Raw genomic sequence first — 15,169 nt, forward strand, 5'->3', positions numbered from 1 at the left:
CCATTTTTCTATTATCCATGTGCCAACCACCTCTACCACCACCCCTGGCAGGGCGTTTCACGCACCCACCACTCTGTATAAAAACCACCTCTGCCATCCCCGCTATAGTTTCCTCCAATCACCTTAAAATTATGCTCCCTTGTGATAGCCATTTCCACCCTGAGAAAATGTCTCTGCTGTCCACTAGACCTATGCCTCTTACCACCTTGTAAACCTCCATCAAGTTACCTCTTATCCTCCTTCATTCCAAAGAGAAAAGCACAAGCTCACTCTACCTATCCTCATAAGACATGCTCTCCAATCCAGGCAGCATCCTGGTAAATTTCCTTTGCACCCTCTATAAAACTTCCACGCCTTTAGAAAGATGTGGTGACCAGAACTGAACACAACATTTCAAGTGTAGACTAACCAACGTTTTACAGGGCTGCGATGTTACCTTGTGGCTCTTGAATTCAATCCCGACTAATGAAAGCCAACACACCATACACCTTCTTAACAACACTACCAACTTGTGCAGTAACTTTGAGAGATCTAAGGAGGTGGACCCCAATATCCTTCTGTTCCTCCACATTGCTAGGAATCTTGCCATTAACCTCATACTCTGCCTTCAAATTCAACCTTCCAATAGAACAGTCCTATACAGGCTTGTGATATGGAAGCTGCTATGATTTTTGGCACATTTGATTTCAAGAAGAGAAGCATATAGAGTAATAACTGATTAATTAGAGTGAATGTTTTACTTCAGTTGACAGGTTGTTATTGTTCCAGTTCTATTCTGTAAAAAACTAAAGTTCTTTGATACTTTGTTGATTCTATTAGTTATCTACATTGCTGATAAAAATTGATTCAGGACCAAATAGTGATCACAATTCTATTTCCCTTACCATAGCACTGAAGAGGGATAGGAACAGACAAGTTAGAGAAGTGTTTAATTGTACTAAGGGGAAATATGAAGCTATCAGGCAGGAACTTGGAAGCATAAATTGGGAAATGTACGGCAGAAATGTGGCAAATTTTCAGGGAATATTTGCATGATGTCCTGCATAGGTATGTTCCAGTGAGACAGGGAAAAGATGGTAGGGTACAGGAAATCTAGTCAAGAAGAAAAGAAGAGCTTATGAAAGGTTCAAAAAACTAAGTAATGATAGAGATCTAGAAGATTATAAGGCTAGTAGGAAGGAGCTTAAGAATGAAATTAGTAGAGCCAGAAGGGGCCATGAGAAGGCTTTGGCGAGCAGGATTAAGGAAAACCCCAAGGCATTCTTCAAGTATGTGAAGAGCAAGAGGATAAGGCGTGAGAGAATAAGACCAATCAAGTGTGACAGTGTAAAAGTGTGTATGGAACCAGAGGAGATAGCAAAGGTACTTAATGAATACTTTGCTTCTGTATTCACTACGGAAAAGGATCTTGGCGATTGTAGGGATGACTTACAGCAGACTGAAAAGCTTGAGCATATAGACGTTAAGAAAGAGGATGTGCTGAAGCTTTTGGAAAGCATCCAGTTGGATAAGTCTCCAGGACCAGACAAGATGTACCCCAGGCTACTGTGGGAGGTGAGGGAGGAGATTGCTGAGCCTCTGGCGATGATCCCTGCATCATCAATGGGGATGGGAGAGGTTCCGGGGGATTGGAGGGTTGCGGATGTTGTTCCCTTATTCAAGAAAGGGAGTAGAGATAGCCCAGGAAATTATAGACCAGTGAGTCTTACTTCAGTGGTTGGTAAATTAATGGAAAAGATCCTGAGAGGCAGGATTTATGAACGTTTGGAGAGGCATAATATGAATAGGAATAGTCAGCGTGGGTTGTGAAAGGCAGGTCAAGCCTTACAAGCACGATTGAATTTTTTGAGGATGTGACTAAACACATTGATGAAGGTAGAGCAGTAGATGTAGTGTATATGGATTTCAGCAAGGCATTTGATAAGGTACCCCATGCAAGGCTTATTGAGAAAGTAAGGAGGCATGGGATCCAAGGAGGCCTTGCTTTGTAGATCTAGAATTGGCTTGCTCACAGAAGGCAAAGAATGGTTGTAGACGGGTCATATTCTGCATGGAAGTCAGTGACCAGTGGTGTGCCTCAGGGATCTGTTCTGGGACCCCTTCTCTTTGTGATTTTTATAAATGACCTGCATGAGGAAATGGAGGGATGGATTAGTAAATTTGCTGATGACACAAAGATTGGGGTGTTGTGGATAGTGTGGAGGGCTGTCAGAGGTTACAGCTGGACATCGATAGGATGCAAAGCTGGGCTGAGAAGTGGCAGATGGCGTTCGACCCAGATAAGTGTGAGGTGGTTCATTTTGGTAGGTCAAATATGATAGCAAAATATAATATTAATTGTAAAAGTCTTGGCAGTGTGGAGGATCAGAGGGATCTTGTGGTCCATAGGACACTCAAAGCTGCTGCGCAGGTTGACTCTGTGGTTAAGGCAGCATACTGTGCATTGGCCCTCATTAATGGTGGGATTGAGTTCAAGAGCTGAGAGGTAAGGTTAGAGCTATATAGGACTCTGGTCAGACTCCACTTGGAGCACTATGCTCAGTTCTGGTCACTTCACTACAGGAAGGATGGGGAAACCATAGAAAGGGTGCAGAGAAGATTTACAAGGATGTTGCCTGGATTGGGGAGCATGCCTTATGAGAATAGGTTGAGTGAACTTGGCCTTTTCTCCATGGAGCGACGGAGGATGACAGGTGACCTGACGGAAGTGTATAAGATGATGAGAGGCATTGAACATGTGGATATTCAGAGGCTTTTTCCCAGGGCTGAAATGGCTAGCATGAGAGGGCACAGTTTTAAGGTGCTTGGTAGAAGGTACAGAGGAGATGTCGGGGTAAGTTTTTTATGCAGAGAGTGGTGAGTGTGTGGAATGAGCTGCCGGCGACAGTGGTGGAGGCAGATACAATAAGGTCTTTTAAGAGACTCCTGGAAAGGTACATGGAGCTTAGAAAAACAGAGGGCTATGGGTAACCCTAGGTAATTTCTAAGTAAGTACATGTTCAGCACAGCATTGTGGGCCGAAAGGCCTGTATTATACTGTAGGTTTTCTATGTTTCTAACATCCAAGTGGGTCCCACTTAAGGGGTTATTAGAACAGGTTCCAAAGAGCCTTGATACACAATAACAGTTGACTTTGCAAAGCAAGGGAACTCGGTGATAAGTTGCTGTAGGGCAACAGGTGAAATGACAATTTTTTTAAAAATCCCATATTTAACCAATAACAATTTTCCTCTCCACTGTGTTTCACCATGACCAAAGGAAGACTAGTACGCCCCAGTTACAACTGACTGTGTCTAGCAGTGCACTACCAGCTTATTTAATTGTGAACAACATCGGAACCAACCACGATTTGGTAATATCTCAGTGATCAGGAGGTAAACCCCCAGCACTTTTTCCCCTGGTCCTACTTGTGGCATCCAGACTACTCAGGTTCAAGAAGCTGTAGGCACGCAGGGAGGCCCATCTTGTCCACACTGACTGTGACACCTATCTACACTAATCCTATTTGCCTGTATTAGGCCCATATTCCTCTATTTTTTCCTATCTAAGTCTCTCTCCCAAATGCCTTTTAAATATTGGAATTGTACCTGCCTCTGCCACATCCTCTGGAAGTTCTTTCCAGATATCCACCAGCCTCTGTGGAAAACTTGCCCCTCGGGTCCACACCGATATCAATGATATTTTGGCCAAGTCAGCACTGAAAGATGGCACTCGTAACTTTAGTTGACAACAATATAGACCAGGGACTAAAATGGATGCATCTTTGTCAGTACAGTTCAATAATGTTTTAAGCAATGCAATTATCCATTGCCCTCCAAAGTTTTTACAACCTTAAAGCGAGTGAACTGAATTTTGGTACTTACGTGATACATGCACCACTGTTGTTGCTTGTGGCCAAGTTCTGGTACGTGCTCAACTCTGAATAGGGAAGACAATACATTTTTAATTTCCTTTTTAATGTTGCACTTAAATTTTCACCCCATCCATTCCTCTTACAAGTGCTTAGACTTTAATGACATTTGTGAAGCAATGCTGTCAATTTACCATACAACATTAAATGCGATGACCATTCCACATCAGTGCTGTTTTTAGTCAGTTCCCAACCTTGATCCATATTACTGAAGAGTGGCAATTAACTTTAGAACACTCATGGACACGGTGTACAGTGTACAGTGGGAAGGCCCCGCGTCAGACGCAGAAGAGGTTTACTAGATTGATAATGTGGCTGAGGAACTTCATAAGTTGTGGCACTTCTCCTTACGACAAAGATGATGAAGCAGAGTCTTCATTATGGAGGCTTTTGGGGCCTGTCCTGGAGTTGGGGGTTGTTTGGGATTTGAAAGGCAGCCTGAGTGTATAGGTGGCAGAGAAGGAATGTGAGAGGATTAAAGGGCCTTGCCTTGCTGTTGTTGATTTGTTTCTTGTTGTGTTCTGTGTTGCACTGCCAAGAATTATGGACATGCTATGTTGGCACTGAGATCTGTGCTGACATTTGCTAGCTGCCCCAACACCTCCCAAAGTGTGTTGGCAGTTTCCACGAATGAGACACTTCACTGTATGTTTTAATGTACATGCAATTAATTAATCTGTATCAGTAGGTTCCTCATGCAGATGGGTCAGAAACTGAAGGTCGTGAGATAAGGTGAATCAGTAAGGGAAATTTTCAGATAACCCAAGATATGTTTTAAACACAGAAATCAATTGCAACTTTCAGTAAAGTACAATAAAATACTTGAAAAGGACTAGAATTGCAAGGCCATGAGGGAAGCAAGGGAGAGGGATAATTATAGAGCTTGTCCATTTGCCATAACTACATAACAAATAGTTACCTCTTGGGTTGTATGACTCTGTCCAAAAATAATATTTAAAGCTAAAAATTCAGATTCTGCACCAGTGGTTTCTCTACTTCCAACTGGACATCAGCTGAGTCTTTACAGACAAGACTGTGAGGAAGTTACCTCACTCTCCCCACGCAGACTAATCTCCATTACCTGTACTGGTATCCTGAACTGGATACACATCCTTGGTAGCAGGCTAATGAACAGGTATGGTGGCCTGCAGTAGGATAGCCAAACACACATCTTTGTTCAAACCTACAACTTGTTCTATCCATGGAGAAGCTGACTGCAGGACGTCCATTGTAGTGTTCATGTTACTAACCTCTGCTTTAGAAGAATGTGTGGTATTTTGTTATCCATGGGAAGCCTACACCCTTTTCACTCATAAGGAATGAGGAACTGGAGTAATCAACACGATGATTTTACAGATGGAATAATACAACACAGGAAACAGCTTCTCATCCTCTGACTTCAACCAATTCGTTCTGCTCTCCATCCAGATTTCAATGCTCTACTCTGACTCTCCCTCTCTGTAAGCACGCCTGCTTTCCCAACTGCAGGTAATATTCTTAAAATCAAGAATCAAAGATCAACTTTATTTGTCATATACATTTACATGTATTAGGCATTTACTGTGGTGTTGCAACAGAAAAAAAAACTTCCAACGATTATAAAGAATTATATAAAAATAATGTTTCAAGTAGGGAAATGGAACAAACTGTGCAAAAAATAGGTAAGTACCAAAATGTATTTACAATGTAAACAGCATTTTAAAAGGGGGTCTAAAAGGTTTACGGTGCATTCTGAAATGAAGGCACAGCCATCAGCTATCTTTCAATCCGGTGCCTCACCCCTAGCTAACAAAGATGCTGCCTGACCTGCTGAGTTCCTCCAGCATTGTGTGTGTGTTATAAAAATCTTTTCCAGCATAGTCCCCGAAAGAAGCACTAGTTTATTAATGCCTACACTACAGGAAAGCTTTCAAGGCTAGCAGATCTTTATGCCCACTGCCTGCTCTGGGCTGAAAGATAAGTAGTTCAAGTGTTTTCTCTTTCAATACATATCTTGCAGACCTCTCTAATGCATCAGTGAGCAGCATGTTACGAGATACGTTATAAACCAGTAGCTGCAGTATGGAATGTTCCTGGGGCCATGAAGCTGAGACCATCTGCCTGGAAATGAGAGAAATTTTGATCTACTCTGGGTTCAGCCAATTTTCATTGAGGAGTACCATTTTATTCAGCAATACTAAACTAGAATGAGTGCAGTAAAGTATTACCAGGATATTGCCAGGACTGGGGAGGTCTGAGTTACAAGGAGAAGTTGCATAGACTAGGATTTCATTCCCTGGATCATAGAAGGTTAAGGGGTGACCTGATAGAGGTATGTAAGAACCCGAGGGGCAAAGACAGGGTGAAAGAACATTGTAGGAAGGGGTGACCTAATAGAGGTATATAAGGTCCCGAGGGGCAAAGACAGGGTGAAAGAACATTGTAGGGAGGGAGTACTAAAACCAAGGGGGCATAGGCTGAAGATCACAGATTTTGAAAAGAACATTCGGGATAGGTTCGCAAGCAAAGCATGCCATGCATTTGGAAAAAGCTTCCAGAAATAGTGGTTGAAGTGGGTGCACTAACAACATTTAAAAGCCGTCCAGATAAGTACATGGATAGGAAAGGTTTTGGGGGTAATGAACCAAATGCAGGGAGTCTGCAGAAAGACTTAAGAGAGAATGGGAGAATGGGCAAAGGAGTGGCAAATTGAATGTAATGTAGTGAAGTGTAGAATGAACAAAGGCATAGACTGTTTTCTAAATGGAGAACATTTAGAAATCTGAGGTGCAAAGGGTCTTGGGAGTCCTTGTGCAGAATTCTTGAAAGGCTAACTTGCAAGCTGAACCAGTGGTGAGCCAATATTAGCAATTATTTTGAGAAGACTAGAACATAATTGCAAGGAAGTAATGCTGAGGCTTTAGAAAGAATTAGTCAGACTGCACTTGGAGTATTGTAAGCAGCTTTGGGTCCCTTGTCCAAGAAAGAATGTGCTAGCATTAGAGAGGGTCTAGAGGAGGGTCACGAGAATGATCCCGGGAATGAAAGAGTTAAAGATACAAGGAGTGTTTGATGGCTCTGGGCCTGTTCTCGCTGGGGTTTACAAGAATGAAGGGTAATCATATTGAAACTTATTGAATACTGAAAGGCCTAGAGAGAGTGTACGTGCAGAAGATGTTTCCCATAGTGGGAGAGTCTCGGACCAGAGGGCACAGCTTCAGAATACAGGGAAGTTCCTCTAGAACAGAGATGAGGAGAAACTTCTTTAGTCAGAGTGGTGAATCTGTGGAGTTGATTGTCACAGATGGCTTTCGAGGCATAGCCATCGGGTATAAATAAAGCAGAGATTGATAGGTTATTGATTAGTAATGGCATCAAAGGTTATGGGGAGAAGGCAGGAGAATGGGTTTGACAGGGATAATTAATCAGCAATGTTAGAATGGTGGAGCAGACTCAATCGGCAGAATGGCCAAATTTATGGGACCAATTTGCTGGACAACACGGTTGGCTTGGAAATGTTGGGCCTAAGGGCCTGTTTCTATGCTGTATGATTATAATGCAAGAAGTTGTTGCAAGGCCAGTGATCTTCACTATTCTTCTGCTCAGAGATAGTTAGTGCACTGTTCCAGATTTCCTTGCTTGGGTAATTGTTTTATAGACATATTGCACATTCTTGTGGCTGGGTTGAGATCTTCGACTCAGGTCTTCTGCTATTGACTGTACACAGCAAAAAATCCTGTCCCAATCTGCAGAGGAAGAAAGATGGCAGTTTGTTTTGCTGAATAATGTAAGGTAGTAACCTTGCCTAGCTTTCTTTCCTCCTTCGTTATGTCTAATCACGGCAGGTAACCTCTGAGCAGGAACAGGTGAACTCAGCACAGTCTGAGAATCAAACCCAGGATTTGTTCAGTATCAACTTTTTCCTATTTTATTTATGTTATACATTGCTGGCAATACCATGTATTGTCCAATTCTTAATTTCCTCTTGAGGATGTGATGCTGATTGATAAAGAGAGGAAGTCAGAAGGTGGGAACTGCAAGTCAGAATCAATAGTCAAAAAGCTGAACGTAATCAAATCTAGTCAACATGGTGTTATGAAAGATAAACCATGTTTGATCAATCTGCATGAAATCTTTGAGGATGTGACAAGGAGAGTTGTTTGAGGAGAACCTGTATTTATATTTCCAAAAGGTGCCACATAACAAACTTGCACATAAATAAAGAGGTCAAGGTAATAAAAGTGATGTGTTAGTATGAATTGAAACCTTGCTTTTCACATAGAAACAGAGTTGAAATGAATGTGTCTTTTTCAGGCTGGAGTTAGGGAGTCAAAGAGCACCACAGCTCAGAAAGAGGACCTTCTGCTCTTCTTGTCCAGACTGAACTATTGCTCTGCCTAGTCTAATCGACCTGTACCTGGTCCATAGCCCTCCATATCCACCACTTCAGATGGCAGCTCCTTCTACACTCTCCACAATCTCTCCAAGTTATGTTTCCCCTTTTGTTCCCCTTAAATATTTCACATGTCACCCATAACATATGACTTCTAGTTCTAGTCTCACCCAACCTCAGTGGAAAAAGCCTGCTTGCATTTACCCTATCTATACCCCTGATAAATTTGTATACCTCTATGTAATCTCCCTTCATTCTCCTATGGTCCAGGGAAGAAACATAGAAAACCTACAGCACAATACAAGCCCTTCAGCCCACAATGCTGTGCTGGCATGTACTTACTTTAGAAGTTATCTAGGGTTAACCACAGCCCTCTATTTTTCTAAGCTCCATGTACCTATCCAGAAGCCTCTTAAAAGACCCTATCGTATCCGCCTCCACCACCGTCACTGGCAGCCCATTCCACGCACTCACCACTCTGTGTAAGAAAACTTACCCCTGACATCTCCTCTGTACCCACCTTCAAGCACCTTAAAACAGTGCCGTCTCATATAAGCTACTTCAGCCTGGGAAAAAGCATCTGATTATCCACACAATCAATGCCTCTCATCATCTTGTACACCTCAATTAGGTCACCTCTCATCCTCCAATACTCCAAGGAGAAAAGGCTAAGTTCACTCAACCTATTCTCATGAAGCATGCCCCCTAATCCAGGCAACATCATTGTAAATCTCCTCTGCACCTTTTCTATGGATCCCACATCCTTCCTGTAGTGAAGTGACCAGAACTGAGCACAGTACTCCAAGTGGGGTGTGACCAGAGTCCTATATAGCTCTAACATTACCTCTCAGCTCTTGAACTCAATCCCATGGTTGATGAAAGCCAATGCACTGTATGCCTTCTGAACCACAGAGTCAACCTGCACAGCAGCTTTGTGTGTCCTATGGACTCGGGCCCCAAGATCCCTCTGTCCCTGTACACTGCCGAGAGTCTTACCATTAAAATTATATTTTGCCATCATATTTGACCTACCGAAATGAACCACCTCACACTTCCATATAACTAACTCATCCTTAAGTCCCTCAAATCCTTATAACTTTTGATGTAACTAGTCAAGTATCCTGATGATCTGCTCTTGGCCTGCAGATGCTGATTTTTAAGTAACCTGTAGACGGGAACAAGATTTCCATACCTGCTGACTAATGGAAAAGCAAATTATTGTGAGGACTTTGAACATATTGATCGATTGAGTGACTGAATGAAAACTTGGCAAATAGGTAAGTGTGAGGTTGTGTTTTTTGGTAACAGGAATCAAAAGGCAGATTGTCTTAATGGAGAGAAACTGCACGTCAGTTTTGGCTTCATTGTAAAGGGGTTGGAGTTTAAGGGTACGGAAGTTTTGTTACAGTTGTACAAGGAATTGGTGAGTTCTCTCCTTGAATACTGTACATAGTTCCTGGGTGTCAAGATCTCTGAGGATCTAAATTGGTCCCAACATATTAACGCAGTTATAAAGAAGGCAAGGCAGCGATTATATTTCATTAGAAGTTTGAAGAGATTTGATATGTCAACAAATACACTCAAAAATTTCTACAGATGTACCATGAGGAGTATTCTGACAGGCTGCATCACTATCTGGTATGGGGTGGGGCTACTGCACAAGACCAGAAGCTGCTGCAGAGGGTTGTAAATCTAGTCGACTCCATCTTGGGTACTAGCCTACAAAGTATTCAGGACATCTTCAAGGAGCGGTGTCTCAGAAAGGAAGCGACCATTATTAAGGACCTCCAGCACCCAGGGCATGCCCTTTTCTCACTGTTACCATCAGGTAGGAGGTACAGAAGCCTGAAGAGACACACAACGATTCAGGAACAGCTTCTTCCCCTCTGCCATCTGATTCCTAAATGGACATTAAAACTTTGGACGCTGAGCCAGCTGGTGACGCAATGACATCGGCGCTGGACCCGGAGCGGAGGTTCCCGGGTTCGAAACCAGTCGGGTCTGCTCCCGAGTACACTTTCCATGCATGCCAGGTTGAGTGTCGAGATCACAACTTGACCTCGTAAAATGAAGGGAAAAATACTGTGAAAGTGTCTGTGTGAGCAGTGGCACGCCACACAGTCTCTCTCTCTCGCTCCATGCCTTGCAAAAAGCCATGAAAAAGAGATCACGGACGCACACACGCACACGCAGACGCACAGACTCGCACGCACGCAGACGCCGAAAAAAAAGAAACCTTTGACACTACCTCACTGCTTTTAATTTATTCAATATACGTACACTGTAATTGATTTATTTATTATTATTATTTTCTTCTATATTACGTATTGCCTTGAACTGCTGCTGTTAAGTTAACAAATTTCACGACACATGCCGGTGATAATAAATCTGATTCTGATTCTAGTTTTGGTCCCCTTATTTGAAAAAAGATATAATATCAATAGAAACCTTTCAAAGGAGATTCAGTGGGCTAATGAGATGATTGCCCTGTCTGGAGAGGTTGGACAGTTTGGGTTCATATTCCTTGGAGTTCAGAAGAATGAGCGGAAACATCATTCAAATATACAAGATCCCAGTTGGGTTTAACAGGATAGATGTTGAGGTGTTTTCACAAGTACAACTGTCACAAAGGGATACAGCTACAAAAGTCTGAAATTCTCTGCCACAAAGCGTGGTGGAAGGCAGATCATTTGATATGTTTAAGATCGAGATAAATATTTGAAAACAGAGGAACTAAGGGTTCTGAGGAACTGAGGCCAGTGCAGATCAACCACAATTATGCTGAATGGTAGGGCAGGCTTGAGGATCCTGCTGACCTATCCTGCTCCAATTTTCATGTGCTCTAGTAAGCCTTCTTCTTGAGCTACTGCTGTTCATGTGGTTAAGGCATTTGCACAGTACTGATGGGTAGAGTGTTTCATGATTTAGACCCAGTGTTCCTGCTAACCACTTCCCATAAACTCAACTTATCCAGATCTCTACTCCCTCTGACTTCCATTCTGCATTTTGATCCTGACTGAAATCAATGATTTATAACTGGAGAGCACCTGCCTGGTCTTTAATTAAAGCAACCAGCAGGTGACTTGTCTCATGGGTAGTATACATGGACACAGTTACCCACCACCCACATGCACAAGTACAATTACCCAGATGATCTTTGACTCAAACTCACATTTATTATCACTGACATATGTCGTGAAATTTGTTGTTTTGCGGCAGCAGTTCAGTGCAATACATAAAAACTATAAGTTGTTATAGTAAGAAATATCTAGAACAATAAATAAATAGTACAAAAGAAGAGCAAAATAGTGATGTCGTGTTCATGGGCTGCTCAGAAATCTGATAGTGGAGGGAAAGAAGCTATTCCCAAAACCTTTAGTGTTTGCCTTCAAGATCCTGCCTCCTCCCCAAAGGTAGGAACTAGAAAAGAGCATGTCCTGGGTAGTGGGGTCCTTAACGATGGATGCTGCCTTTTTGATGCATCACCTTTTGAAGATGTCTTTGATGGTGGGGAGGCTTGTGCTTATGATGGAGCCAGCCGCATTTGCAACCCTCTGCAGCTTTTACCAATCCTGTGCATTGGCCCCTCCATACCAGACAATGATGCAACCAGTCAAAGTACTCTCCAGGGAACTTCAGTAGAAATTTGCTACAGTGTTTGGTGACATACCAAATCTCTTCCAAATCCCAATGAAATATAGCTGCTGGCATGCCTCCTGTGTAAGTGTATCAACTTTGGGCCCAGGACAGATCTTCAGAGACATTAACTTGAAGCTGCTCACCCTTTTAAGCCATGTATTCAAACACCATCTAACAAACTAGAATCAAAGCGGATAAGAAACAGATTTCAAAGTTGTAGGACACAGTGCAATGGTTTCTCTGAAACTCTTAAGAGATTTTAAAATCTGTACAGCTCCTCTTAAGCAGCCCAAGCTCATTCGTGGTGCTGTCTGGATTAAAGTATTGTCTCCCACACCATTTCACAATAGTGTTGGCCACTCAAGGACTTGTCAGCATTTATCCAACCTCTCTTGATCTCTGATCACTCACTTGTCCCAGTTACATGTGCTAGGGATCTCTCACCACATTTTAGATCCACTCTAACAACAGACACATCAGAATTTCAAAATCACATACAGCAATTAACCTTAGGCAAAGAGGGGTATAAAGGTCTGAGCAGGTTCTTCTAGAGTGTATCAATTGGATCAAGAGGAGAGATAGAAAGAGCAGCTCCAAGCTGCATCTGAAGATCCAAGAACTTTGCTTGGAGAAATGAATCAATCCTTCCCAAAATGACAGTGGGCTTTAAATGCTTTGATGACTTTTACAGCATCCTCTTGAAATGGGAGTAGACATGACAAATTCCACAGAGGCATGCACAACAGCCCTTCAGGCAAAGTTCATGTATTTTAAAATTAACTGCACATATAATCTTTGTAATATATGGAAATAACGTCAAAATAACTCTCTATGCACAACTGTACATAACCAACCTAAACAACTCAAAGAATTTGCGTGACGTTACAAACTCAATGAACACAGGATCTCTCTCGCAAAGAGAGAAATCCCACAAATACCAACATCCTTTACTTTTAACCATGTGTATATGTCTGTTCAACAGCTACTCTCACCCATCCATCTGGAGCAATTCCACTAATTGTTTATTTCCCCCCTCACATAGCTGATTTGGAAACAATGAAATACTTTTGGAGTATATGGTGAAAGCTCTGTCACAAGTTGGTGAAAGCTGAGCACTGTGTGCATGCTATGCTGCCGCAAGCATGGGCTATGCGACTTGCAGGATACCTTCAGACCATCCTTGGCTGCGCTGTTAGTGCAAACAACACATTTCACTGTATGTTTCAATGTACATGTGACAATGAGCAGCATTATCTAATTTAGTGCCATGGGTTAAGGGATAAAAATCAGCCAGGTTATTGGCGAAAACTCCTCTGCTCTTTAAAGTCATGCTAGGGGATATCTACCTGCAGCGATACAGTACAGTGCTAAAACCTAGGTATCCATGTTCACTCAACATCCATCCAACTTCTCCAAAGTCCTGTCACATCTCCTTGGTTTTACAATAGTGTCAGGGCTAGTCTTTGCCTTTACAGGGCCCACTGGTTGCAGACAGGTCAAGCTTCTGTTTGCCAGAGTGGTTGCAGCTTAGGGACTAGAAACAGTTTAATGTCTAAAGTTATTACAGAAATAACTCCACTAAAAATTTTAATTCGGAAAAAAGGATACGCAAATAAAATTCCAAAATCCAAACAGTCCTTTTTTCTATAGCAATATGGAAAATTAGACTATTGTCTGTAGAGGAATGAGCAGGTGAGAGAATCAAAAGAGGGCAAAATCTATCCAACAGCGACCACAATATAAGATGATAATGAAGAATAAAAGTACATAACAGTTTGAAGTTGATAAAATGGGAAACAATAATGACAAACAGCAAGAAGGATAAGAATATCAAGCACACTGTCTACAGATTCCTTCATTGTGGCAAGATCTACAGTAAATATTGTAATGCTCAACCCAAACTTGGGTTTGTTGTCATATACATAAGTACACTTAAGTACAGGTGCAATGATAAACTTACCTCCAGCAGCATCCCAGATACATTTCATCATATAAGCAGCATTCACAAGGAAAAAAATAGAGTACACTACTTTATCTTGCCTAGATCATCTTAAAATGAGTGACTGTAATCCATCCTGACTCAGGGTTTTATCCCCTTTTAGTCTGGCAAGTTATTAAATAATGTACTCATCCCATTATTCAGGTGTTCTGTCTGCCTGGTTAATATTGAACCAGGAGAATGATCTGATGTCCTGTCATCTCCCTGTTTGAAGTTGACAAAACGGGCAACACCAATGTCAAAGAGAAATAGAAAATATTTAAGCAGTGTTCAGCAAAAAGCAGGCAAATAGGGTCCAAAAGAATAAGCTCAGCACTCTTGAGACTCCATGGTGACTAAGGATGTGGAGGGTTGAGGAACAGACCGATATTAAATACGAGTGTGAGAAAATACAAAACGACTGCCTAAAAATGCAATTAGGAAGGCAGTGGGGAACTGTGTTATTAAATTGACTATGAATATAAAACAATTTGAATAATTTGTCAGACACTTCAATTAAAAAGCAAAGAAAGGGATTTGAGTCATCATGGAAAATGATCAATACCACAGACAACTGCAGGGAGATGACAGGACACAAAATCATTCTTCTGGTTCAACGTTAACCAGAGACACAGAAGAACTGGGTGCAACATTGAATAATAGACGAGTAATGGGATAAGTACATTATTTAACAACTAGCCACACTACAAGGCGATAAAACCCTGAGTCAGATGGATTACAGTCACTCATTTTAAGAGAATCTCAGCAAGTTGAAGTCGTCCACTCTTTGGGGGATTCCTCTGACATCAACCCATTCTACTTGTTGTCTCTGCTTGCTTCTGTTGCAACTTAAAACAATCTTTACTCGAATTTATAGCAATCATAGAGAGAAATATAGCACAGATCCAGGCCAATTGGTCCAATGAGTTCTCACCAATCATCAAACATTTTACATTAATCTTACATATATTCCTTTTTCAAATTCTCCCCACATTCTCTTCAATCCACCCCCCAACAAAAATACTAGGGGAAACTTACAGTGACAAATAAACCTACCAACCTGCACTATTTCAAGATGTGAGGTGGAAACCAGGGCACGCAGAGGAAACCCATTTGGTCACAGAGAGAATGTACAAATTCCACAGAGATACCAAACAAGGCCAGGACTGAATCCAACTCATGGCATCGTGAGGCAATGCTCTTACCACCTGCACTCTTACGTCACCACTGAATGGTCATTTCTTCAAAATATTAAGTGGTTCTGTGTCCA

General features: G+C 41.9%; 1 protein-coding gene across 4 annotated transcripts in view; it reads right to left on the reverse strand.

The window, feature by feature from the left end:
• vac14 (vac14 homolog (S. cerevisiae)) overlaps nucleotides 1-15,169 on the reverse strand; it is a 468,264-nt gene that overhangs the window by 371,288 nt on the left and 81,807 nt on the right. For all 4 annotated transcript variants that reach the window (XM_072279307.1, XM_072279308.1, XM_072279306.1 and 1 more), the window contains one exon: nucleotides 3,864-3,918. In XM_072279307.1, the coding sequence (XP_072135408.1) occupies nucleotides 3,864-3,918 (55 nt within the window). The remainder of the gene's footprint in view (nucleotides 1-3,863; nucleotides 3,919-15,169) is intronic.

The sequence above is a fragment of the Mobula birostris genome, chromosome 15, assembly GCF_030028105.1.
Source record: "Mobula birostris isolate sMobBir1 chromosome 15, sMobBir1.hap1, whole genome shotgun sequence".
NCBI lineage: Eukaryota > Metazoa > Chordata > Chondrichthyes > Myliobatiformes > Myliobatidae > Mobula > Mobula birostris.